At 34.4% G+C, this 27,544-nt stretch overlaps 1 protein-coding gene across 2 annotated transcripts in view; it reads right to left on the bottom strand.

The window, feature by feature from the left end:
• Window positions 1–27,544, bottom strand: part of Kap-alpha3 (karyopherin alpha3) — a 173,166-nt gene that overhangs the window by 73,741 nt on the left and 71,881 nt on the right. For both annotated transcript variants that reach the window (XM_090376955.1, XM_090376962.1), the window contains exons 3-5: window positions 26,624–26,719; window positions 16,315–16,400; window positions 12,477–12,563 (exon numbers count right to left, since the gene is read on the bottom strand). In XM_090376955.1, coding sequence (XP_090233081.1) covers window positions 12,477–12,563; window positions 16,315–16,400; window positions 26,624–26,719 — 269 coding nt within the window. The remainder of the gene's footprint in view (window positions 1–12,476; window positions 12,564–16,314; window positions 16,401–26,623; window positions 26,720–27,544) is intronic.

Genomic DNA, 27,544 nt, shown 5'->3' with positions numbered 1-27,544 from the left:
TGGATGGATGCAGTTTACCTTACCAGTAACATATTCAACATACAGCACAACTTGTTTTGAGTTAACATCTCAGTCCTGTATACCAGTTGTCCCCACAAATAAAAATTTAATGAAGTAAAGCTGGGAGAACAGGAAGTTCATGAAAGTAACCAATTCACCCCAGTGACCAATTTACTACTGAAGGAAATTTTCATTTAGCATGGCCTCAAATAAGTAAGCATATATGTCAGTGATAGTTAGTTTGAGCAAAAGTTGAAGTTTTAACTTGGCTAAATGTTTTTGACCTGCATTCATAAGAATCATTTTCTTTATTGCTGATTCCTTAATACTATTTCTCAATCTTTTCCCTACTATAATGACCCAACTTGAAAACTGTTTTTCCTTAACCCAGCAGTAACGTTGCCCAGTTTTGTAACACAAGTGATATTGCAAAGCCTGACACACCCCAGAATTTAACCTTAACGTTTGAAAAAGGTAATGGGTACTTTGAATTGTGCATAGATTACGACACTGCTTGTTTTCTTAGCAGCAGATTTAAAATTTTGTAAATACTGTGTGGGACCATTTATCTGGCTACCACGTATCCGGAAGTTCCGAAAACTGGAAACCAATAAAGAGAAATATTTAAAAAGCTTATATTATTGGTATTTTTGCTCACAATCTTAGTGGTTTTAATAACTTTTATATTAACTTAGTCATGTATACGTATACTGTATATACAGAGCCACAGTGAGGGCAGAGCAACTGGGACATGCCCAGGGCACAACCTTGTAAGGGGGCACCAAATGGAAATTTTATAGATAACTAAAAGAAAATTTGTTGTCTGTGAAGTTGCGAGTCTGAGAATTTGCAATCGCTTCCCATTTAATATGATCTAAAAATATTCATCTGCTATTAGGAAACAACAGACTGACGACATACACACCAGCAATATCAAGCACGACTGAAAGAAAAAGAAACTGCTTTAAAAGTCCTAAGAATATTAATATAAAAGTTATTTAAAAAAATATTTTTTAAAAATTCTTACTGCTGTAGTTTTTAACTCTATTCACTTATACCCATAGTCATTATGTCAAGGCCTGCAGAGAAACCTCTGGGTGGTAAGACTACCAGAAGGAAGCGTGTGTCTCTAAACATTAAGGATAAGGTGGAGTTACTAAAACATCTGGACAAAGGTGCATCAGTCAAGTTTTTGTGTGATGAGTATGGTATTGGTTTATCTATTGTCTGTGATTGGATGAAACAGAAAGAAAAAAACGTTAATTTTATGGTGATAGTGATTTACCCGAGTTAATGGATGTTGTTGTTATTTGGTTTTTAAGAGCATTAGCAACTAAGGCCATATTGCTCAGGGGATATGCGGTGGTCATTCCTTGACCTTTCCACATCCTCCATATTTGGTGGTCACGGGCTCGAACCCCGGTCTAATCAAGAAGTGTGTCCTACGCACTGCTGCTCCTGCCCACCTGGCTACAGAGACGCCGGAGTTAATGGAACTCAGGAAGACATTACACCAGACAAAGAATGTAGAAATAGACAGTGTTAGTGGAATGGATCCGACAATGCCAAAGCAAAAATTACCCTCTCAATCACTCTATTTTCATGGCCCAGGCAAACCTTTTCCATGAGCAGTTAGGCATAACAACACCAGCTGATAACAAGTTTACTGCAGAGCAGGTGTATAATGCCGATGGGGCTTCTTTATATTGGAGGTATATTCCTAAAAAAACTGTTGTTGCACCCGAGGAATCAGCACCCAGTGGGTTTAAAGACTCAAAAGAAAGGATATCAGTTTTAAGTTGTGAAAGTGCTGCAGGGTCACATAAAATGAAACTACTTGTTATTGGTAAAAGCAAAAATTCAAGTGCTTTCAAAGGAGTAAGTATCTTTCCAGTTATTTACAAGGCAAACAAATGAGAGGATTACCAAACCAAACCAACCTTCCTTGACTGGTTTGAAAACCATTTTGTAGCAGAGTCTAAAGAATTGTAAGTCTGCAGGGGTTCCCAGTGACAGCAATATAATGTTAATTCTTGATAATTATGCAGCACATCCTGATGCACAGTTTCTTATCAAAGATAATGTGTTTGCTGACTGGACTTGGGTGTTAAGAAATAAGAAAATTGTCAATGACTTGATGAATTTTGCTAAAGGTTTGTCATGTCCTGAGGCCCAGCTATTGAATTATGATGCAGTGGAAGAGTGCCTCCACATTGATGAAGATGCTCCAGTTACCCTCAGACTAAAAGACACTGAAATCTGTGACATGGTAATGAATGAAAATAAAGATAATGAGAGTGATGACGAGGATGATACTGTTGAAGAGAGAAAAAAAAAAAAAAAAAAAAAAATATCGGCATTGAAAGAATGATAACCCTTATGGAAGAACTGATTCTAGGAATGGAATGGAGGAGTTTTGCTAGAGAGCATCACATAATGTCTCTTTATAAAATTCAAGAATTGCTTATAAAAGAAAGGCCAAAATATCTAAAAACAACTCAGTTTAAAGGATATATTTCAGAAACTGGCTTCCAAGGTAAACTCTACAGGCACATGTATAGCATCTATGCCTGAATCCCAGCCTTCAAGTTCTGATGTGTCTATGAACGGAAACACACTACTATCACTTCACGAGACTTCACTTGTATACATGTCTAACGTCAAATGTGAGGGAGCTATATTTACCAATTAGTTTATTGCTTGGAGAGCACTGTTGTCATTGGCTGTATTCACAAGATAACACGCCGGGTTTCAAGGCCGTATGACATTGTCAGGAGCTCAGATTTTTCTGTTCAAATAGAAATTTCGTTAGGCGTGACAAGAGGAAAATGGAGGAAATGCTAATAGAAAATTAAATCACAAGTAAATAATGCTGTTTTGGGAGCACAAGTAAGAATATCCAGAAACAAACAACAACGTCAAGGACGTTGCTCCTGTGCCTATTCCAAGGCACCCACCCTCCACTTCGAACAGGTACTCGGCAAACTCACCAAAAATGTCCAGTCACAGAGACACTCAAAAATGGCCAAAGATAAAAAATAGACCAACAGTATTACAATTAACAAATTTAGAGGACAAACAAGTCGATCATTTCAATTTGCACAACTCATCATTAATACACAGCCATTTCTGAATAAACAGAATATTTATAAGGCAGCACCGTTTTAAGTTATATCTCATATTGCGAATACCTTCACAACAAGTTGCCATGATATTGCACTACTTTAAGTTATATGAGATATAACTTAAAATGATGCTGCCTTATAAATATTCTGTTTATTCAGAAATGGCTGTGTATTAATGATGCTATTGCACTTAATTTTTTTTTTTTTTTTTTTATGAAAAACCCCAAACACGAAAGGTATCAAAACCTATAGTACTTAGTACCGTGCATGGGTTGAAGGAGAAGTATGGGGGAAGGGGGATGCCGGAAACTTTGCTCTAGAGACTAAACATGGGTTTCACCACTTCAAGCCTCCAATAAGCAAAGTGGTGGTATTTCACCGGTTGATGAAAGTCATCTACCACCTGAGATATATACATAGCCTAAATTTGCTCGCAGCTTTAGCCCTAAATGCATCTTAGTTTGCACAACTCATAACAATTTCTTACAAGTTCAATTTTTAGGGTTGAGAAGTAGTTTTTTGTTGTTATTAAAAATTAAACTTGCAATATTTCAACTTTCCTTAAACATAAAACTAATTTTTCCTTAGCGTTGAATGAATTTCGAAATTACATATCTTGTCCTTGAATATGATCCTTAATTAGATTGTATAGGAAATTAAATTCTTCTTTACATCTTAAAATGATTTTCATCTTCTAAGTAAATGATGGAATTCGCCTTTTTCTGTTCTCTTCCAGTTTATATCATGTATCCATTGCGTACCCTTTTGTTTTCTCAGCTATAAGAAAAGCACATGCATTTTCTAAATCTTCTTTGAAATCTATAGAAGAGGATGAACTGTGGCAATTCATTTCGCTTCAGCATTCCTCAGTAAATAACACACAACGTTACAGTAGGGTTGCCAGATGTACCCCATTTCGGTGTATAATACCCCTTTTTTGGAATTACAATAAATTTCCAAGATACCCCTTCTTTAAAATTTGAAATGGAGTATTTGGAAAAAAAAAAAAAAAAAAAAGAAAAAAAAAGCAGAAATCATAAAACAACACCCTGCTTCGATGATTATTTAGGAAGAAATAATTAATTGTCGATAAAGTTGTTGTTGAAATGCACCCAAAAGACTCAAAAAACGACATTCTATCCTATTTACAAAGAGGGTTATAGAATATTTATATTATGCTTACTTTGTAAGCTTTTACATTCTACTTGACTTTTTTTTTTATTTCATTGTAATGTTTTACGGCTCAGGCAACAAACTCTTTTTTTATTTAAAATTCCCAATATCAATATTGATTTTTTGTATGAAGAATATGTTCTGTTGAAATCATTCCATAAAAATATTGAGACAAAATACCTCAAAAATTCCACAGATATTTGATAAAAAATTTTAAATGCATATGAAGTATGTAATACAGAAAAAATTATTAATTTTGTTTTTGCTTTGCCTCACTAATGCAATAAGTGAGCGAGTATCCAGCTTAATGTTTAATGCATGGAAAAAGGATAGAAATAAATTAGACCTAAATGCTGAGGGAGAACTGTTGGTGAAACCAATCATAATATGTCATGCAAGAATTTTACACATATGTACTAAAAAATGAAAAAATTAAAGAAAATTCACTCAAATGAAAAGTATTGCTAGGTAAATGTTTTCTTTTTGATAAAATAAATCAGGTTTATTGAATTGTAAACAATTATGTAAAACATTTGATGTTAATATTTCTAAAAGTTTCCTTTAGTGTTTATAACTCGGTTAATTTTATTAAAATTTGACTAATTTTGCATTCCATGAATTCGTAAAAATCAAAAAAATATAAAAATAAAATATTTGTTATTAAAATTGTTTGTGTAGTTTTTTTTTTTTTTTTAAGATATAATGAAAGTACTCCAAAACGAGGAATGAATACCCCAAACATAAGCACGAGTACACCGAGATCAAAATTTTTAATCTGTGAGAGAGAGAGAGAGAAAATCTTTATTGCAACTAAGTGAAGTTGCAATTGTCCTGTCATGGCCAACGGCTCTACATTACATTGATGCTTCTACGACCGACTTCACAGTTTACACTAAGCAATGACATGACGAGAGTCCCGTGATGTGATAATAGTATGTTTCCGCCTTATGCCATTAACTATAGCTTCCCAAAATGGTCAGGATATTTCTGAAGATATTTCTTCTGATGATGCCACGTAATTAATATAATATTTTTATTTTCTTGCATTTCTTCTTGTGTTTTTTGTGCATTTTAGACCTGGCTACCCAAATTCTGGAAAAACCCCCTATCCGGCAACCGGCAGTTTACTGCAGTGGTTTTCAACCAGGGTGCCGTGTAATTTTGGTTTAAGTTACTTAAAGTTATTATTATTTTTTTAAATTTATACATTTATTTCATTATAAAAAGGTGTATGGTATCCATTGTACCGTATCTTTTTAATTTTGTGGTGATCTATAATTGGTATTTATTTAGTACCTCTATTAGTGAAATAATAAGGAGTTAACCTCAATATAGTGCGTAGAACACTTCCGTATAATACCCTCCAGAAATTAAAACGGAAAAAACGAAAAAAACCGACAACTTACCGGTACATTAGAGTAAAAAATAAATAATTAAATAATCAAATTAACGCAATTAAAAGAATCTAACGAAAATATTCAAAACGATTTTCCTTCCTGAAGCTGACAACGCTTTTCGACTGTATGTTGTGATCACAGGAATGAAAATTACCGAATCGGGTTAAACCTGATACTTAAATAGAGATTATTTGTCTTCGCGCATGCGCGTAAAAGGTCCACGCATCGGAGATCAAATATGGCCACCGAACATTAACAGAATTCTCGTGTAATTTAATTTCAACGGTTTCTGCAATTACTAGTCGCGTATAATTACGTTGAACGTTAAGTATTTTGGCCTCGTTAAATAAAAAAGTATGTTTTTCGTTAATGGCATGAAAGGCTAATTCTGACGCTGCTGAACGAGAAGCATGAACTGAGGCTTCATGTTGATTTACACGAATATTAAGAGAAAATCGGGTTGAACCTTGATAAGACGAGTTGCAATCACCTCAAGAAATGTTGTATACCAGATCATTAATTTGTGTTGCGAATGCTGAAAGAACCGAGCGATTGTTCAGTATAGTGTGTAACTTCCGTATTGGCCTAGCTACAATTTTAAATTCGGTATCTTTAAATAATCTGTTAAGCTGTTTGTGCCACTGTTCAACATATGGGACAGAAATAAAGTATTTTTTGATATTACTATTGTTGATTGGTGTAGTATTTTGTATCCTATCCTTAGCTTGTACCCTAATTCGGTTTATTGTGGTAATGGAATAACCCCTGTTTAAGAATCTGCTCGTTAATATTTATATTTCTGAGTCCAAAGCAGAATCCATCGTTGAATATTTATAGGCATTAAGAAATTGATTAAAGATAATCGATCTTTTGTAGGTGAAAGGGTGATAGCTATTATAATGTAGAAGCATACCAGTGTTTGTAGGTTTTCGATAGATGCTAAATTGTATTTTATTCGAGTCCCGGGTAAGCGTGAAATTTAGAAAGTTTAATGACTTTGTATCCGTATCCTCCCTCTCCAATGTAACGATTTCCTTCCTTTCCAATGATTTAGACGATGTTCTAGTTATTACCAATAGTAATACTATCCAAGACATTTTACATTTGTTTAATAATATTCATTCTAGACTCAAATTTACATTGGAAAGGGAGGATACGGATACAAAGTCATTAAACTTTCTAAATTTCATGCTTACCCGGGACTCGAATAAAATACAATTTAGCATCTATCGAAAACCTACAAACACCGGTATGCTTCTACATTATAATAGCTATCACCCATCCACCTACAAAAGATCGATTATCTTTAATCAATTTCTTAATGCCTATAAATATTCAACGATGGATTCTGCTTTGGACTCAGAAATACAAATATTAACGAGCAGATTCTTAAACAGGGGTTATTCCATTACCACAATAAACCGAATTAGGGTACAAGCTAAGGATAGGATACAAAATACTACACCAATCAACAATAGTAATATCAAAAAATACTTTATTTCTGTCCCATATGTTGAACAGTGGCACAAACAGCTTAACAGATTCTTTAAAGATACCGGAATTTAAAATTGTAGCTAGGCCAATACGGAAGTTACACACTATACCGAACAATCGCTCGGTTCTTTCAGCGTTCGCAACACAAAATAATGATCTGGTATACATTTCTTGCGGTGATTGCAACTTGTCTTATCAAGGTTCGACCCGATTTTCTCTTAATATTCGTGTAAATCAACATGAAGCCTCAGTTCGGGCTTCTCATTCAGCAGCGTCAGAATTAGCCTTTCATGCCATTAACGAAAAACATACTTTTTTTATTTAACGAGGCCAAAATACTTAACGTTCAATGTAATTATACGCGACTATTAATTGCAGAAACCGTTGAAATTAAATTACACGAGAATTCTGTTAATGTTCGGCGGCCATATTTGATCTCCGATGCGTGGACCTTTACACGCATGCGCGAAGACAAATAATCTCTATTTAAGTATCAGGTTTAACCCGATTCGGTAATTTTCATTCCTGTGATCACAACATACAGTCGAAAAGCGTTTTCAGCTTCAGGAAGGAAAATCGTTTTGAATATTTTTGTTAAATTCTTTTAATTGCGTTAATTTGATTTTTAATTGTTTTAAATTGATTATTTAATTATTTATTTTTTACTCTAATGTACCGGTAAGTTGTCGATTTTTTTCGTTTTTTCGGTTTTAATTTCTGAAGGGTATTATACGGAAGTGTTCTACGCACTATATTGAGATTAACTCCTCTTATTATTTCACTAATATTATTATCAACGTAGAACATATTGAGTAGTACAGCTCTGATTCATACTATCTAATTAGTACCTCTATATAAAAAATAAATTTTTATATAGGTATATATTAAAAAGGTCAAAAACCACTGTGTTTAATGTATTTCTTTTGGCCTAGGGATGCTGTGAAAAAAATTACTGGGACACTAAGGGCGCTGTGAACAAAGAAAGTTTGGGAACCTCTGGGTTACTGGGTAACAGGATAAATGGTCCCATACCTGTACTGTGTTTTTTGTCCAATAAAAATACTCATTAGTTTTAATGAAACAAAAAGTTTATTAATTTTACTTAAAATTTGAAAAACAGATTAGTACCACAAAAAATAAACAAGCTATTAGCAATAAATATTTTGCTGTGGAGTCAGACCACATGCTACTGCCAAGGTTTAATGTAAAAAGTAAGGATTTATTATAATAGCCAATTAAAATATTAGCCAGTAGCCATTTTTTACTTCTCACTCTAATTCAATATACATTTTAAATCAGAAAAACTTTATAAAACAATGCAAAAACAATTAAGACATTTTACCTTGTAGCAAGTGTCCAAAAAAAAAAAAAAAAAAAAACCCACAAAATAATAACATGAAAATGCATGTTCCTGTGAATTTAAGGATAGATTTTCAAAGCGAGAAAATTTATTTCTGTAAATTTTATTTACAGAATACACGTTACAACTGTTAATCAAGACTTTGTCAGAAAATGTAAGTGGAACTTGGCAGATGGCAGGTGGAAACAGACAATTGATATTGGAACTGAGACCACGTTTGTTTGTTTATGGACTTTACAGTGCAAGGGCAACAAGGCCATAATATGCCTAAGATAAAATTAAATACATTGTTTTTTCTGTATGAGTATGATTGAAGTTTAGACTGTGTTGTATAGTTTTATCCATTTGAGGATTGCGAACATGTATATTTGTTAAATGAACGAGAAAGTTTTTGGGTAGTTTAGATCTTTTTGAAGATAAGTTTGTTCTAATCACATGCAGTCAGTAGATAAGGTAGTTACATGTATGAATTAACAAAACCACTGGTTAAGGTGTACAACAAAGTAATATAACCAGTTTCTTGATATAAAATACTCCTACGCACACCATGGGTGGCAGAGATTATACACTAGCTGATACAAATACCTCTCAGGGAGTTTCCAACAAGTTCAGTCTAGTGCGGTGTTTCCCAACCTTTTTTTTTACCATGCCCCACCTAAGTCTTTCTAAAATTCTGATGCCCCCTATGTAACGTTGGGAAACACCGATATACATATTTTTTATATTCAAAAATTGAATTATTCCCTAAATGAAGCCTAATTACAACTTGTTCAGGACACGAGACTTAGGTTTTAGGAAGAAATCATAAGTAAATTTTCAAAACATATAATAGACATTGTGATATCCAGTCGATTTCTTTTCTTTAGTAACAAATCATTTATGGCACTAAATCCACATTCAGCTAAATATGAAGATGGAAACGGTAACAATAGCTCTCTTGCAAAGTTGGTTGAATTTGGGTATTTAATTTCTGTTTCATCACAAAGCCATGCCATCGCTCCTTTTATACTGAATAAAGTTTTAACTGACTCATCATTTTGCATTTCTGAGAATTCTTCTTGGTACTGCATTTACATCAGACAAATCCACTAACATTGGTTGCATCATCCAGGTTGGAAAATCAATTTGTTTTAAATCAAAAAACCTTTCTTTTAAATCATCGGACAGAATTTTCAGATGATCAACAATAACAAAATACAGTGGTATCAGTCACTTCACATTTATGCAGACAACGAAACTGTTCAAACATTTTTTAAAAATATATTTTTGACATAATTTAATAAATGTAATGAAACCAAATGTCTTCGCTTTTGCATCGACGAGAGTTTTATTTGTTCCTTGAAATTGTTTATTTAATATATTTAGTTTTTCAAAGATATCGGCTAAATAACTCACAAATGCTTTACCATCGACTGTTAACAGATGCGTCATTTTAGGTTTGTCACTTAAAAAGTCACTAATAGTATCAAATAGTTCCATAAATCTTTTCAAGCAGTTCCCTTTCGAGAGCCACCTTACTTCAGTGTGAAGTAAAAGTCTCACATGGTCTTCATTTTGTTCTTCACAAAAAAGCTTGTAGAGACAAGTTTTCCCTATGAATAACACAATGCACAAGAAGCATTTCTGGATTCTCATCTTTCATCAATTTTAAGCAGCCATTTTTCTTGCCCATCATATTAGGAGCACCATCTGCAGTGCAAGATGTTATATTTTTCATTGATATATTATTGTCATCTAAGTAATTTTTTAGCTTATTATATATATATATATATATATATATCTTTGGAGGTAGTGGTGCTCTCTAATGATTTACAGAATAACATTTCTTCAGCAAAATTACCTTTATCAATATATCTCACATAAGTTATCAGTACGGCTTCACTGTCTCTCAAAGTTGATTCATCCATTTGCACTGAGAATTTTCTTGTTTTCAGTTTTCCAACAAGTTGTATTTCAATATCTTCACTCATTTCATCTATTCTTCTGCTAACAGTTTTGCTATTGAGTGGCATAGCTTTCACGTCTTTGTCATCTTTTTCCAGAACTGTTTTAAGAAATGCTGATATTGATGGTTTGATTAAATTCTCTCCTATAGTATGATTTTTCCCAGATTTAGCAATAAAGAAATTTCATAACTAGCCTCAAGAGTACGATTGACAGTTGCAGTATGAGCAATAAACAGAGACTTTACCAACAATTCTTCTTTTGTATAAGTTAAGTCATAGTAGGCGGTTGTTTTAAACTCTAGACGAGCAATTTTCGAATTGCCCCCCTGAACAATCAAATTTCCCCCATGTGGGGCGTGGGACCCACGTTGGGAAACACCGGTCTAGTGGATTATTTAGTGCCAGCCCGTAAATAGTATTTCAGAGACGTACCCTCAAAATGTAAGGGATATTGGATCTTGCCACGATGCCCATCATTACCTCAAAAGACATCACCCACACTAAATGATGGAAAAGATGGAGGTACTAAACGTCTTAAAATGTACTAAGTAAACAGCCGTATCGGTGTTCCCCCTCCTTAAATGGAGTAACTTTGATCAATACATTTGTGTTCTAGCACAAATAAAAAAAAAAAAAAAGTATAGTTAATGATTTCAGAAACTCAAAAATAGTCTTGTTTCTGTAAATTATATTTCTTTAATTAATTAAGTAGTGAATTATCTTTTGTATTTCAAATAATGCACTATTCTAAGCAACCATACTAGAGACCTCACACACTTGCACAATGTAAATATAAATATATAAAAATACACACAAATAACAAAATAATAATGAACAAAATAAAAAATAATAACCTAACACTAAGATCAGGAGTAAGCCATTCACCAGCTAGCTTCCCATTTGCTGAGTGCTACGTGTCCATAATTAGCAATTATACAGTGTACAACAAATAGCATATGAAAAATGTCTGAGAAAAAAAATTCTGGATAATATATATATATATATATATATATATATATATATATATATATTTTTTTTTTTTTTTTTGTATTTTTAGATCAAAGGCATCATTTCCAAGACACAATGTGCAAAAGTTTTAAAAAATCACCTTCTATTCTGTAAATACTGACTTGGACACTTTACAGCTTATCTCCATCAATGGTTAGGATCACTGCATGCAATTTTGCAATGAGTTTTTCCAAATCACAGAGTATCAAAACATGCATTAGCTGCTTTGAATGTCCTCCCCCCCAAAAAAGCTCTCAGGATTGTGATTAGGAAACCTTAGCGCCACTGGCATGACAGTACCATGCTCTACCCATCTTCTGGGAATATCATATCCAGAAATAAGTTCTAGTTTCAACATGATGGTGCACCTGGACATCTCTGAACTGAAGTTTGCAGGTCAGGGCAGCACTAGACTAGTTGCCAACTGGCATTCTAGGAAAAGTATGAAATTGGCGCTCCCCTTCCCTAAACCTCAGGGAGGATGTAGGAAGGGCAGCACCAGACAGTCTGCCAGCAATGGCACTCTAGGCAAACTACAGCATTGAGTACATGATCCCAGGATGTATCCAATTAAAAAGAATTTCACTAAAAAAATCCATTACTTTTGCCATAAATAAAAGATAATAAATTCTCAGAAATGTAGGTAGAGAAATGAATTACAATTCATATTCCCTCTGTACACATTGAGAATTCCAATACTAATGTTATATTTATTTCATTTATATTTTTCTTATTTCATTTTAAATTGCTATTTACCTGCTATTTAGACAAAATAGGCAGGTACACCTAATGCAACCACCTATTTCTCCTATAGGACAGCTACCCCTTGTATAGGTGCACATTACATTGAAACCAGAGGTTCTGATGAATAATCAACATACCATCTTCTCAAAGATGAATATTTTAATATGACAGTACAAATCGATCCCACACCTATTTTTTTTTTTTTTTTTAATTCAAAAATAAAACTCACCAATAATATTGCCTAAAGCCCATACTGCTTGCTCACAAACATTCTGATGTGGTGATCTCAGTAGTTCCAGAAACAATGGTACTGCACCTGTAAGTATATAAAACTAAAGTTAAAGAGAAATATATTGAAAATCACACTGGTTAACATGATTAAGTTATACAGAATTTCATGAATTTCCACACCTTCATGCTGGGAAGTGGATTTCACTGTAATGAAAACATTAAACTGCAGATTTAATCCAGCACCCTCAGTTTTAGGGGTAAAATAGTAGCAGGGCACCTGATAGGTGCCTACTTATTTTTTATTTATTTTTTTTTTTTTAAATTCTGTATGAACAATGCCAAAACCATATTTTCTTAATGGATTGCAATGCTTCTTGTATGTAACTTTTTAAGTTAAAAATAATATTAAAATTTTTAAAACAAGCTGTGTTTTATATATATTTTCAAAAACAAAAAAAATAATTTTGCAAAAAATTACAAAAAAAAACAAAACAAAAAAACACACACAAAACAGAAGCATCAGTCACTTTGTCCCTTCCATTTTCAAATTTAAAAGACTGTCAAGTATATAAAATTTCAAACTGTGTATATGCATATATTTTTACTTATTATGTATATAAATACAGTATTAATAAATTAAAAAAAAAAAAAAAAAAAAAACTAAAAACATGCATATTTGATACTATTAGTTACTTCCATTTTCAGGATTATTTAAAAATTTCTTTCAAATTTGGTGCCCTACACAGTGTGCAAAATTTTTAACTATACATATGTTGCTTCCTGCAGAGTAAGGGCCATTTCAGAGAATACTGGGTATCAATGTTACCATCTTTATGCTGTGAAACAAATAATAAATCTTTCAAAAACTAGTGTAAAACAGTAAATGTTTATTGGTAAGACAATAAATGTTTATAGTAGGAAAGAACAAACCAGTAACCTGAGACTAAAAAAAAACACAGTATTAGCATTTGTCCAGTACCATGCCATCCTTCAAACAGAATCCAAATAGTCGCAAAAATGATGGTATAGCACCTGACAAGTTCTTGCCTTGCACCTCATTTCTACAAAAAAAACCCATAAGAAAATCACTTCAGGAACTATTTAGTTAAAGCTGACCGTATTTAGTAAGGTAAAAAAATTCTAATTTTTAATCACAATTAACAGTTAATGCGGGAAGATTATTTTTGAGGGGCAGCTAAAAGATGCCCCAACACCATTACCAGGTTATCTGAAGAATGTAAACTCTGGAAACCATACACAAACTGTTCGAGACTGGTTAACCCAATCTTGTATAAGAAGGCCTCACTCAATAAGTTCTTTTTATCAATCTGACTCAAAACTCAGACCTTTCCACAGGGAAGTTTGTTTATGAAGCTGGGTTGCAGATATATTTGGATAAAAAAATATTTTTTTTTAATCCAAGTAAATTAATACTATTGTGCAAGAAGACCCACTAGTGAATTGTCCAATAACATAACATATGCTGGAGATGGGGCAACTGAAGTATTTTTACCTCCATATTTCTTGTGCGAAAAGCATAAATACTAAGCAAAATTTTTAGTTTATTGGTTTTAAGTAATAATAACAAAGGAGATTCGATTAACTCAAAACCTTGCACAATGTTCCAAAACTGCTTTAGGATTTGTTTTCAAGTCTAGAGAGTACAGGAACACTTCTACTATGCAGCTTGCAGCTGTATAATAACAACTCCACACACCTGATCACTTCTGTTATTGGTCGGTGTTATAATCGGTACTGTTCCTTATTGGACGAAATAGAGAGATAATGTAATCTAATTTCAGCTTTCGTATTAACCTTCTAGCAGGTGCATTCTGTAAACCAAAAACAGAAATAACTACTAAAATTATGCAAGTTTATACATTCCTCCAGGTATTCACTCTCAACCTGCACTACTTTTTAAATTGGAGAAGTACAGCTGTAAAAAAAATTCTATATGGCAAGTTTGTATGAGGTATGCCACATGCCTGTTCCTGTGCTGATTTTCTATAAAGCTTTGACTTTATACAGTAATACCCCGACTTATGCGAACTCTGAGTTACGCGGTTCCTGATTTTTTCGTTTGGCAGCAAAGCTGCCGCCCACTATCTTCAAGGTCGTTTTTCATATGTTATCGATATACGGTGCGACGGCGGAGAATGAGAGCGAAAGATGAACAAAATTCAACTTTGCTGCTTTTATGTTTTTTATATCAGTGAAGGGGAAACACAATTTCACCATAATAACGTAAAAACCAACACAATTCCAGCTATCGGTACATTCGCAAATGCAATTAGATCGAGTTTACTACCAGTTTATAACAGATTCCACTAGCAGAAACACAACTGGATTTTTATTGTTTTATGGTAGTAACCCCTAGAAATGTGAGGTGTTAATAGTGTATCTCTGCCTTTATGGTGTTGTTTATTCAGTTGCTACATGCGCGCAGCTTTGTTTATGCGTATCAAGCGTGCCTCCTCGTTTTGTAATTGTGCTTTATTCCCTAAAAATGAAAAGGAAGTGTCCTGGTGAAGACACTGCAGATTCAGAGAGAAAAAGAAAAGCAATTATCGATAAACAGAGGCGGACTGGGTCAAAAATTCTTACCCGGGAAAATTTATAGTGGCCTCATACTATGGTTTATGGCCAAAATCACACTGGCCCACCGGGGTTTCCCCGGTAAGGCTTATTGCCAGTCCGCCTCTGTCGATAGAGAAAAAAAATGAAATTGTGAAACGCTTTGAGCGAAATGAAAGACCATGTGATATTGCACGTGCTACAGGCCTAAATGAAGCAACGGCGAAAAGCACATGACAATTGCAAACTTGACAGGTTGAAAATTGAAAAGGGCTCAATTGTAAAGGGCTTAAAAATTTTAGAAAACATAGACTCCAATGAAGAACGCGTTATAGCTACAAAGCAAGGAATAAAAAAATTATTAGCTTGCTACGAAGAAATTCTGCGTGAAAAAAAGAACGCGCTGTGTCGTCAGACGAATTTGTTAGATTTTATGAAGCCATCGACATCGAAATAACTTTTTAACGTAAGTCATTTGTTTTTTTAATACATATTTTGTATTAATATGTATAAAGAACTGCAATTTTATTAATATTTTTCTTCTAAACTAGTGTTTTTGTTAGTCCTTGGTCCCAATTAAGCAAAATTTATATGTATTTATATGCAAAGTTGTACCCCGACTTACACGATTTTCGTCGGACCCACCTATCGCGTAACTTCGGGGTATTACTGTATTCAATTTTGCTTGCTACATGCCACTGAAGTTCAGAATTTAAGTAGATGGAAAATAACTTTTTTTTTTTTTTTTTCTGGATGACAAGGCTTATTATCCAATACAATGCCAGAAAAAAATAATAAAATTATAAAGTGCACCATTTTCAAATATATCTTCTATTTTATTCAAAAAACAAAAATGGTGCATAAAATCAACCATGTGCCTGCTCATGGATTAAGAAGGAAAGGTGATGCAAAACAACTTCAAATATAAATTTAGTATTAGTAAGGCAAAAAAGATGCAAATGAACTAGAATTTTGCTGCATCAGCATAAAAAAAAAAAAACCATCTATATAACCTATGTCCCTCTTAATATAGTCTTCACACTTCCAAATGGTAATAATCACGCTGCCTCTTAAATCTGCTAACACTTAAATCATATTTTGCATACAAAATTATTTGAGCTAGAGCTATATGCAATATGTAGTTATTATCTCAGTAAATTTATCGAAAGAACATTTGGTTCTCTAATAGATATTAGTGGAGAAACTGCTAGGTTAAGCGATATCTGGAAGAAAACATGTCCAACAGTAGTGGCATCACTCACCTGCACTTACAACTGCTTGTGTCTGTTGTGAAGTACCAGATGCTATATTTGTCAGTGCCCAGGCTGCTTCAAACTGTAGAGAGGGGCTAAAAGAAATAAGTCTGTATTATAAATGAGATAACCATTTTTTAAGTTCTTGTTAATAGCGGCAAAATATTTGGTGTTATATGGTGCCTAATTACCAAACTAAGACAATCCAAAAATTTATAGTGAAATAAAATGCTTCCATTTTAAATGGCTCCAGCCTTTGTGTTTGGGAAATAAAAAAAAAGTGCAGGAAAACACAAGAAATCCAGTCTTGCGGGTGGGATGGAGGAAAATGGCATATGAAAGATGTCCTGTTTAAAGATACAATACAGAAGTATAACATTCTTTTGGAATAATTTTAAGGAAGGGTAATCACACCCACCCCCAACCATTTCAACCTTGATTTTAGCTGACATGTAAGAACTAATTTGCTATTGAGCTATGAAGACAGACTACTCACTTCCAAATAAATGGCTGAAATCCACATTAACAATGAAAATCAAAATGACAAGATATCCACAATACACTACACTACTTCAGGAAAATAACCTCTATGACCAGAAAAAGCTGTGTAGCATACTGAAAAAAAATATAAAAGTTTTAGCTCCAAGAGGCCTTGGAGAATAATAAATTCTCCAAGGCCTCTTGGAAACATTAGAATAATAAATTATGAACAGAACTGCTTCTGTTCATAATTTATTATTCTAATGTTTATCAAAGAAATTCTCAAAATGTAAATGTAGCTAAAAAAACAAAGAAAAAAAAATGGTTTCACAAGGTATTCAGAGGCATGCACAGTCATCTCCATCGTTTTCTGAAACTGCTTAGGGGGTTTCCTAAAGGTATTAATTTTCTTTTAGATGAAGTTAATTTTAAATGTAGAGAGAGAGAGAGAGATTAAAAATTTAAAAAGAATGCTATAATTTAATTATATGAATTAAATTTTAAATAATATAGAACCTGTACATTTAAATAATATAGATCCTGTATAATCTATCTACATGCTTTTATGGCATTTGTAATCTACAGTCAGTCCTCGTATAGCACGATAGTTGTGTTCCTAGAAACCCTCGTGCAATGCAAAATCGTGCAATATAAACAACAGGCCCTATGGGAAAAATTGGGTTAGGTGCCGACCACCCAAGGTTGAACACACATTTGTAACCAAAACATTACCAAACACAATAAATAATCGTAAAAAAATACTTACGTATTTTATAACGACTATTACGTAATAAAATATTGCTAATGGTTTTGCTTCTATCGTAAGCAAAGTTGCTTTTTGTTTGATTTTCTATCCAAACAGATGACAGCCGTTCCATCTCTTCCAATTCTTTGCTCTTTGTGTCTTAATCTAATGGATTTTAATTACACTTTGAGTTGTTCCTGCTATCAAAGGTGTTTTTATTTTCTCTGCATTCTTTGTAATTCTCGGCGTTGCCTCATTTAGGTCTGTAGCACATACAATATCACATGGTCTTTCATTTAGCTCAAAGCGTTTCACAATTTCATTTTTTCTCTATCGACAGAGGCGGACTGGCCATAAGCCTTACTGAGGAAACCCCGGTGGGCCGGAGGCCGGTGTGATTTTGGCCAAAAATTTATAGCATGAGGCCACTATAAATTTTTCCGGGTAAGAATTTTTGACCCAGTCCGCCTCTGTTTATCGATATTGCTTTTCTTTTTCTCTCTGAATCTGCAGTGTCTTCACCAGTACGCTTCCTTTTCACACCTTTTAAGTATTTTACTCATTTTTAGGGAATAAAGCACAATTACAAAATGAGGAGGCCCGCTTGATACACATAAACAAAGTTGCGCGCGTGTAGCAACTGAATAAACAACACCGTAAAGGCAGAGATACACTATTAACACCTTACATTTTACTATAGCACATTTCTAGGGGTTACAACCATAAAACAATAAAAACAATTTCCAGTTGCGTTTCTGATAGTGGAATCTGTTATAAACTGGTAGTAAACTCGATCTAATTGCATTTGCGATAATATCGATAGCTAGAATTGTGTGGGTTTTTACCTTATTATGGTGAAATGTGTTTCCCCTTCACTGATATAAAACACATAAATACATTTTCAGAATCTTCTCTTCATTCCTATCGTGTTGCGTTCGGTTGAGGTGATTCTGTGTTCGACTGCCATTTCTTGTAAACACAAAGGCAAATCGTGCATAAGCGAATTCGTGTAATGTAAACACGTGTTATACAAGGACTGACTGTATCTATATTTCATTGTGGCCTGCAGATATTTTTAATTTTAACTTTTAACTAGGCACGTGGAGTCCAAGAGATACCAAGGGTTTTTTTCTGGAGAAAATCAATGGGGTATAATTTATTTATTTTAAAGAACCATCCCTTCTGCTCATTTCTTCGAATAACTGTCACATCAGTTTATCAGAAATCTGGTGCACCTGATTATAAGTTTATTTTCTATTCTTTTCCACTTCCCTCAAAAATCAACCCATTTCCTTTTACCCTTTCTAACCACATTTCCAATGATTAATCTTATTCTTAGCAGCCCTTTCTTCCTACTTTTATATCAACAGCTTTTATTCTCAAGATGTGACATACAGAAAAGAATTGGCTTTCCCTTCACTTTTTAATGAAATTTCCTTATATCTGCATTTAAGGTGGATGTGAAGAATATCACGAATAGCGATGGTTCTGTAGTCACTTCAGAAAAGGATAAAGCTGACCTGCTAGCATCCCATTTTTCTTCCAACTCATGTATTAATGATCTTGGTAAAACACTTCCCACCATTCCCAACACGCTCCATTCAGTGCCTCCTGTGGTCTTCCACCAAAAGGATATCAGAAGGATTTTGAAGAATCTTGATGCTAAGAAAGCTCCAGGTCCCAATGATATATCTCTCCACTAGTTCTCAAAACCTGTGCTCCTGAACTTACTCCCCCGTTCTTTGCTGCCTTTTTTTCACTTTCTCATTCCAAAGGTGCTTTTCCTTTTCTGCTTGGAAATTTGCTCATATCCAGCCAGTTCCTAAAAAGGGTGACAAATCCCTCCCATCTAATTATCATCCCATTGCAATTACTTCTACTTTTCTAAAGTAATGGAGAAATCAATTTAATGCCAACTCTTAAACTACCTAGAAACCTTCTATCTGATCGATGATCGCCAGTATGGATTCCATCAGTGTCGATCCACTGCTGATATTCTGGCATATGTTTGTCCATTTATGGACAAACATATGCCAGATTCAATGGAAAAGTTTGAAGAAACACAAGCAGTTGCTCTAGACATCGCAAAGGCTTTTAATCATGTTTGACATACAGGTGTTCTAAACAAGATTCCATCTTACGGTTTGCCAACTGTTTTTTGTAATTGGTCATTCAGTTTTCTCTCTGATCACTCACTGAGGGTGATGGTAGATGGCTCTCTGTCTTCTAACTTCTCCACTAATGCTTGTGGCCCCCAAGGTTCAGTTCTTTCTGTCACTCTTTTCCTTTTTTTTTTTTTTTTTTTTTTTTTGATTTGGTAGTTGGTGGCGCATCGGCTTCTGTGGCCATATTGCACCTTCCAAGGTTTTTGCAGTACTTTGATCCAAGCCCGAGGCGGGAATCGAACCCGCGACCTTTGGGTTGCCGGGCAGGTACTTTACCCAACTCTTTTCCTCTGGTATATTAATGACCCTTTTCAATTGACTGGTAATCCTATCCATAGTTTTGCAAATGATAGCACATTGCATTCCACTTTCCATTTTGAGAAACCTTGCCCTGCTCAATCAGCTTCAACTTCTCGAATCATCAGCCATTTTCAATCCACTGTAGGATGAAGCCCTCTCCAGCAACTTTCTAGTTCCTTCTGTTTTGAGCACTAGCCATCCATTTACTACCCACAAACTCATGAATTTCATCTATCCATCTCCGCCTTTGTCTTCCAGGTTTTCTTCTAGCTCCTCTTGGGTACCATTCTGTTATTATTTTAGTCAATCTGTCATCATGCCTTCGAGCTATGTGTCCTGCCCAAGACCATTTTAGTTCTTTAGTTTTGATAAGAATGTCCTTTACTTGAGTTTGCTGCCCAATCCATGTGTTTCTCTTCTTATCTAACAGTCTGATTCCCAATATAATTCGTTCCATTCTTCGCTGTGTAGTTCTCAGCTTCTCTTCCATTCTTTTGGTGAGTGCCCAAGTTTCACTTCCATAAGTCATGGTGGGGAGTATACATTGGTTCATTATTTTACGTTTCAGACAAACTGGGATATTGCTCTTCAGTATGTGACTATATTTCTTGACTGCTATCCATCCCAAATTTATTCTTCTCTTGACTTCCAGCCATTTATCATTATTACAGCTAATAACTTGTCCCAGATAAGTATATGACTCCACCTTTTCAATTACTGTTCCTTCAATCATTATTTCCCTTTCTGTGACATACTTGTTCATCATTACTTTTGTTTTAGCCATATTCATCTTTAGTCCAAAATCCTTACTAACTGTGCATAACTGATTAAGATTTATCTCTAATTCTTTGGGATCGTGGCTTATGACCATAATGTCATCTGCAAATCGTAAATGGTTTAGGTACTCTCCGTTCACATTGACTCCTTTCTGCAACCAGTCTAATCTTCTGAAAGCTTCCTCAAGGGCAGCAGTAAACAGCTTCAGAGATTTTAAATTTCCTACTGTCTTTGTCTAGTCTAATAAAGGAGGTAGCATTCTCATATATTTTCTTCAAAATCATAATATGTGGGGTATCTATGCCTCGTCTTTCCAGTGCCTGAAACATTGCCTTATGCTGTATGGAGTCAAATGCCTTTTCATAACCCACAAATGCCAGGCGGTGTTTTATATTCATTTGCTTTCTCCATTAGCTGTGATATTACGTGAAGGTGATCCATAGTTGAGAATCCTGTTCTAAAGCCAGCTTGCTCTTTTGGTTGATTCTTATCAAGTATTCTTTCTAATCTGTTAGTAATGACCCTTGTGAACAACTTGTAGATGTGGAATAACAAGCTAATTGGTTTATAATTTCCAATTTCTGATTTATCTCCTTATGCAGCAAAACTATGATTGCATTATTCCACAGTTTAGGCATCACACCTTTTCTAATGCAATTTGTAAAGAGCTTTCTCGAATATCTGCTACTAATTCCTTAAATGCCGATCTCCAGATAATTCTCCAGTGGGACAAAGACAACTTAGTTGATTTCAATCCTTCTAAAACTCAGTCTTGTCTTATATCTCACAAAAAGGATTCTTCTGCTCCTATGCTTATCTTTGGTGACACTCCAATTTCTAGGCAAGCTGATATATCCCTTTTGGGGATTACCCTGACTTCTAATCTATCTTGGCACAAACACATTACAAATATTGCTTCCTCTGCATCTAAAAAACTTGGTTTTCTCTTTCGCTCTCGGCGTTACTTTTCTTCCAAACAGCTGTTTATTCTATACAAATTGCAAATCTGCCCTATCATGGAATATTGTTCCCACATCTGGGGTGGTGCCTCTAAAATCTCTCTCAGGCTTCTAGATTCCATTCAGAAGAGGATTAGGTTAATTAATGAATCATCTTTAACAGAGTCTCTTCACTCGCTGTCTCATAGACATACTGTTTCTGCTGCATGCCTTTTCTACAGATACTTTATTGGATGATTGTTTTCTGCAGCAGCATGTTCGACAGGCAACCAGAGAGGGTAATACTCTTGATCTGGTTATCAGCAGTGATCATTCGTGTATTAAGAATTTTCAGATAAAGGAACCACTAGATGGCAGTGATCAGTGTACTGACGGGGGGATTTACTTAAAGATATAATTACCATCAGAGGTAAAGGAAAGGGTTTTTGCTTCTGTAAAGGTGAGTACAGTGGTCTCAAACAGCTTTTAAATTCTGTACAGTGGGATCAACTGACGATGTTACAAACAGTAAATTCTAAGTGGGAAGCATTCAAGCAATTAATTGTGGAAGCTACTAAAAGTTTCATACCTATTAAGAAATATTGTTCAAAGTTTAGGCCTAAATGGTTATCAAATAAACTAATGAGACTCGTGACAGAGAAGAAAAATACATGGGATGCACATAAATTATCAAGCGACTCAGAAGCCTATGGCAGATTAAGAGAAATCTTTGGCAAAGGATGCTAAGAAAAACAGCAAGGATTTCTTTACTTATATAAACTCTAAAAGGAAGGGGATGAATCTGATTGGTCCACTTGATATCGATGATCCTGCTCAGATAGCAAACAAACTGAATGAGTATTTTGCATCTACATTCACAAATGAGGAGTTATTAAGGTTTGAAAATGCCACGAGGTTATCAAATCGTAACAGAGTGCTTAATGATTTTGTAATAACTGAGAACAAAGTGGAGTAGAAATTGTTGAGGTTAAACATAAAAAAGGCACCTGGGGTGGATGGGATCTATCCAGTTATATTAAAGGAGGCGGCAAAGCAACTAAGCAAACCCTTAGCCATAATTATGAGAGCATCCTTGGACTCAGGGGATGTCCACACGGACTGGAGATGTGCAAATGTATCCCCAATTCACAAGGGGGGGGGATCGAAAGGTACACGAGTAATTACAGACCAGTTAGTTTAACTTCTGTTCCGGGTAAAATAATGGAGTCACTGGTTAAAGAGGTAATATAGGATCACCTAGACAAGACAGCAGTAATAGCTCAGACACAGCATGAGTTTGTTAAGAGGAAGTCTTGTCTGACCAATTTGATTGGATAGTACAATGTGGTCACAATGGAACTGGATGCAAAAAATAATTTTGATATATATTTGGATTTCAGGAAAGCTTTTGACACTGTACAAATTGAAGCAGAATGGTATTAAGGGTAAGTTGCTACAATGGATAAAAGGATGGTTGAGTGGGAGAAGACAGAGGGTGGTAATCAATGGGTGCTACTCTTCGTGGACTAATGTTATTAGTGGAGTCCGACAGGGGTTCAGTGTTGGGTCCACTGTTGTTTTGTATATTTATCAATGATATTGTTGAAGGTATATATATCAGGCTTAGTGTCGAAGTTTGTAGATGATACAAAGGGTTGTTAATGACAGTGTGCTACTGCAACAGGATCTAGAAAATTTGGGCAGATGGGCTAAGAAGTGGCAACTGAAGTTTAACCTTGACAAATGCAAAGTACTGCATATGGGTAGATGTAACCCCAGAGAAATGTACCAACTGTGTGGTACCAACACTTAAGGTGGTAGAAAATGAAAAAGACCTGGGAGTAATTGTGCAGTCAGGTATGAAGTTTTCTGAGCAATGCAGACAGGCTGCCAGGGCAGGTCATGGGGTTTTGTGAATGATATATAGGAATTTTGCTAGCAGGGAAAAGGAGGTGATTGTCCCTCTGTATAAGGCAATGGTCAGGCCACGCCTTGAGTACTGCATACAGGTCTGGTGGCCTCATTTTAGGAAGGATGTAGATTTGCGTGAGCGTGTACAGAGAAGGGCAACAAGATTGGTGAGGGGAGTGAAGGGATCCTCTTACCAAGAGAGGTTTAAGTTATGCAAATTGCAGTGGCTGGAGACTAGGCACCTGTGTGGTGATCTGAATGAGGTGTATAAAGCCTTGAATGGGTTGAGCACGCTGAATTCTGATGGGATCCTTCCACTTGTTCAGATTACTAACCTAAGGGGGCATAAATTCAAATTAAGAAAAGACAGATGTAGAATAGATGTGCGGAAATTTGCCTTTAGCCAGCGGGTGGTTAATTGCTGGAACAAACTTCCATCTGTCGTTGTGGAAATTGATAGGTTGAATAAATTTAAGGAGGAACTGGACAGGCATTTGGAGGGAATGGTGTGTTTTCTTTCTTTTTTTTTTTTTTTTGGCTGATGCTGCATAAGCTCATACACTTGCTTTCTTGTATCACATGCCACTACTACTACTACTTCCATGGGCACTGTTCTTCTGAATTGGCTTCTATAATTCCTGCTCTCTCTTTCAAATCAGTCCGAACACATGCCACCACCAGCCAACATCCATTTACTTTCCAACTTCAAACTCACAGAACCAACTTTTCGTCTTCCTCGTCTATTCATTCAGTTGCCATTTTCTGGATCAACCTTCCTTCATATGTCCTTCCTGAAAATTAGTCTACAGAAGTTCAAGTCCAATGTCAACAAATATCTTCTCTCGTCTTCTCAACCTCCAACCCAAGCACGATACTAAGTACTATAGGTGCTAATACCCCTTTTGTTTGGGGGTTTTATAAAAAAAAACAAACTTCAGTGGATCGTATCAGCATACAGATTATCCTGATGTTTCAACAGTAAACTTTACCTAATATTTTTTCCCTTTTGTACTCTATGTATAAAACACTATGGTAAAATTTTATTTCACAAACTGGTTTTCGTGTCAAACACTTATTTCTCTGAACTGGTCTCTCATTGGTCTTTTGTAACTGTCAGAAACAAGGACAGAGATCTTTACTAACTTATTGGCAGGGGAGGGTGGTATTTTGGTTCATATTTCTAGACCTCATCAGCTATGCAAGTTACAAGTTGAAAATGTGTAATTTTTTCTTTGAAAATAAATCTTTAATAATATAATTCTTAAACAAACTTAATAAACTTTAAGTTTGTTTATGAATTTATACTGCTTTCTAAATTGAGAGAGCATAGATCAGCCCTGGGCTGTATTGTATGTATTGCATGTATTGCACTGAAAACAAAAAGCTGCAAAATAAAGTTAGCTTTTTTTTTTTTATGGCAGACTGTTCCCAGGTGTCTATCACAGATATATTTGTTAAGAAAACGAAGAATAAAATTCACCGAATTTTTTAAAATCAAATTTTAATGCAGCCATAATATCTTTTGCAAAATGAAAACAACTGAGAAAAACTGATTTTTTCAAAAATATGGATTCTCTTTTATAAATCCAGAGTTGGCAGCCATGGAAAAAAAGAAATATGGCATAATGTATGAAAGGAAAATCATAAAGAAATTCACTTAAGAACAAAAGACTAAGATACCAAGTTTTATTTACCAAGAAATTTGGCCAAATGCATGCCCCAGTATGCAAAAAATTTCACTTTTGTAATAAGTTTCACTTTGATTTTGTATATTTTATTAACCAAAAAAGTTGCAGAAATTCTGAATTGATATAAATTAAAAGAGAATTTAAAAAATGAGGACATTGAAATCATGAAAGTTGCAATTTCAAAAATTCAACATCAAAAAGCCAATAAAGAAATACTAAAATTTGAGTTATGTCACTTTAACAAATATTTGAATTTTTAACTTAATTTTTTTTTAAAACTTTTTATTTTGTGTAGGAAATAAACCAACCAATCGGTCATGTGGGTTAATATCAATGCCAATTCATAGAATGAAAATAATTCACACAAAATTATGTACATAATGTAAATTTCAGACAAAAGTCACAAAATAACACAGTCAACTTAACAAATTCAAGAGAGATTAATTTGCTTGAACACATCCTTCACCAATTAACTATGAAGTCACAGAATAATTACCAAAAGGAGCTCACAGATACATACAGAAAAGAGCTATGCCTGACATGACTTTTTTTTAGTTTTCACACTTCGAGACTTTTGCCCTAGAATTAATTACTGAAGGTACATATAATTAAATTTGGCATTACTTTAAGCCATCCACTTCAACTGGCTTCATAAAACAACTAAGCGAAACTTTCACGTGTCTCTCAATTATAATAATTTATAAATCAAACCTTATAATTCAGTTCAATCAGATGCACTGCAGTCATAATGATTTCATTTCCAGGATATTCCTTACTATCATGCAATTCCACAATGCAAAAAAGGCACACTGCAAAGCAGTATAATGCTAAAAATAACAATATAAGATCTACACAGTCTATACACTGATAAAAGTTTTAAATGAACATTTAAGATATGGGAGTTTTGTTTTATTATTATTGGTTAATGCACTCCAGTAGAAAACTTCTTTTCATACAAAATTCTGTGTGAAAATTTTGCACAAAAAGATTTTTTCAACCTGGCAGTTTTGTTACAATGCAGCTGAGTTTAAAAGTGAGATTTGTTTGCAGAAAAGGTCCAAGAAGTTGGTTAGCAAAGAAGAAATTACGTTAGTAAAGAAGTCAGAACAGTGAAGTCTGAGCATATGGCAAATGTTGCTTTTCATTTCTTGAAGAAACAATGATTCAACTTTAATTTCCTGAATAGTTAAAGATAACGAACATAAATTCAATCTTAAAGTAGTTATCAGTTTATAACTTATAAGTTGTTTATAAGTTAACACAAATAATTTCAATAAAATGATATATAAAATGAAAACAGCAACTCATGCATACTTATCATGTCTTTGTAGGCAGTGAACCAATATTGGTAGTATACCAGAATTTATCAGATCATCAATTGGAGGGTTGCGATCACTTGATAATAATTTCCTGAAAAATGGCAAAGAAACATAATTAATTATATATTTAAATCATTCAATGCACAGCAGGTATATTGTTCACAGAGATAATATGATAAGAATATAGAATGAGGAGAAATTTTAAGCTTTTCTTTCTTTTCTGGAAATATTAAATATCTCTTTTCTGTTATAACTCCTATCAAAGTGAAAAAGTCATAATGCTCCCATGAAAACCTGAATCATGAATGCATAATTTTATTTGTATTTAAATTAGAAGACAGTAACCTGATAAAAGATGAAAGTCAAAAGTGACCATTCAGACTTGGCTTGCATATTAGAAATATTAAAGATTTCTTAATTATAATATTCCCCACTCCTAACTACTTTTCAAAGCTCTGTTGGTAATAGTATAAGCACTGATCACTTTGTGAAAAAACAATACACTAAAACCTGGGTTGTTTAAAAAAGTAGATTATGATACGGCCAATCTATGGAATATGGCCCGTCTGCTTCTTGCCTTTCAGAGTAAGATTCAAGATCCATTACATTTTAAGGTATATTTTAAAAATGGAATCTTAAGTAACATTGCATTACATATCAGATAACACACCTCAGGATACAAATTTCTATAAGGTACTCAAAAAGTACTTAACAAAACTTCAATGTGATGTGAAGCCATGAAGTGAGATTTGTGCAGTAGTCACCCCCCCCCCCCATCAACCCTTTTTGGAATGGCTTAGCTCATCAATATGAAATCTGGTACAAAGAGCAAAGCTGTTCTAAATTTATAGCATTCTTTCTGTGTGGTGAGGAGGAGCCATGCAACTGGACCTAAAATACACTTATCTAATTTTTC

This window comes from Mastigoproctus giganteus, chromosome 1 (assembly GCF_048544385.1).
Source record: "Mastigoproctus giganteus isolate SK-2022 chromosome 1, ASM4854438v1, whole genome shotgun sequence".
Taxonomy (NCBI): domain Eukaryota; kingdom Metazoa; phylum Arthropoda; class Arachnida; order Uropygi; family Thelyphonidae; genus Mastigoproctus; species Mastigoproctus giganteus.
The sequence above is the reverse complement of the archived record's forward strand: the minus strand, read 5'-3'. Positions and strand labels throughout refer to the sequence as shown.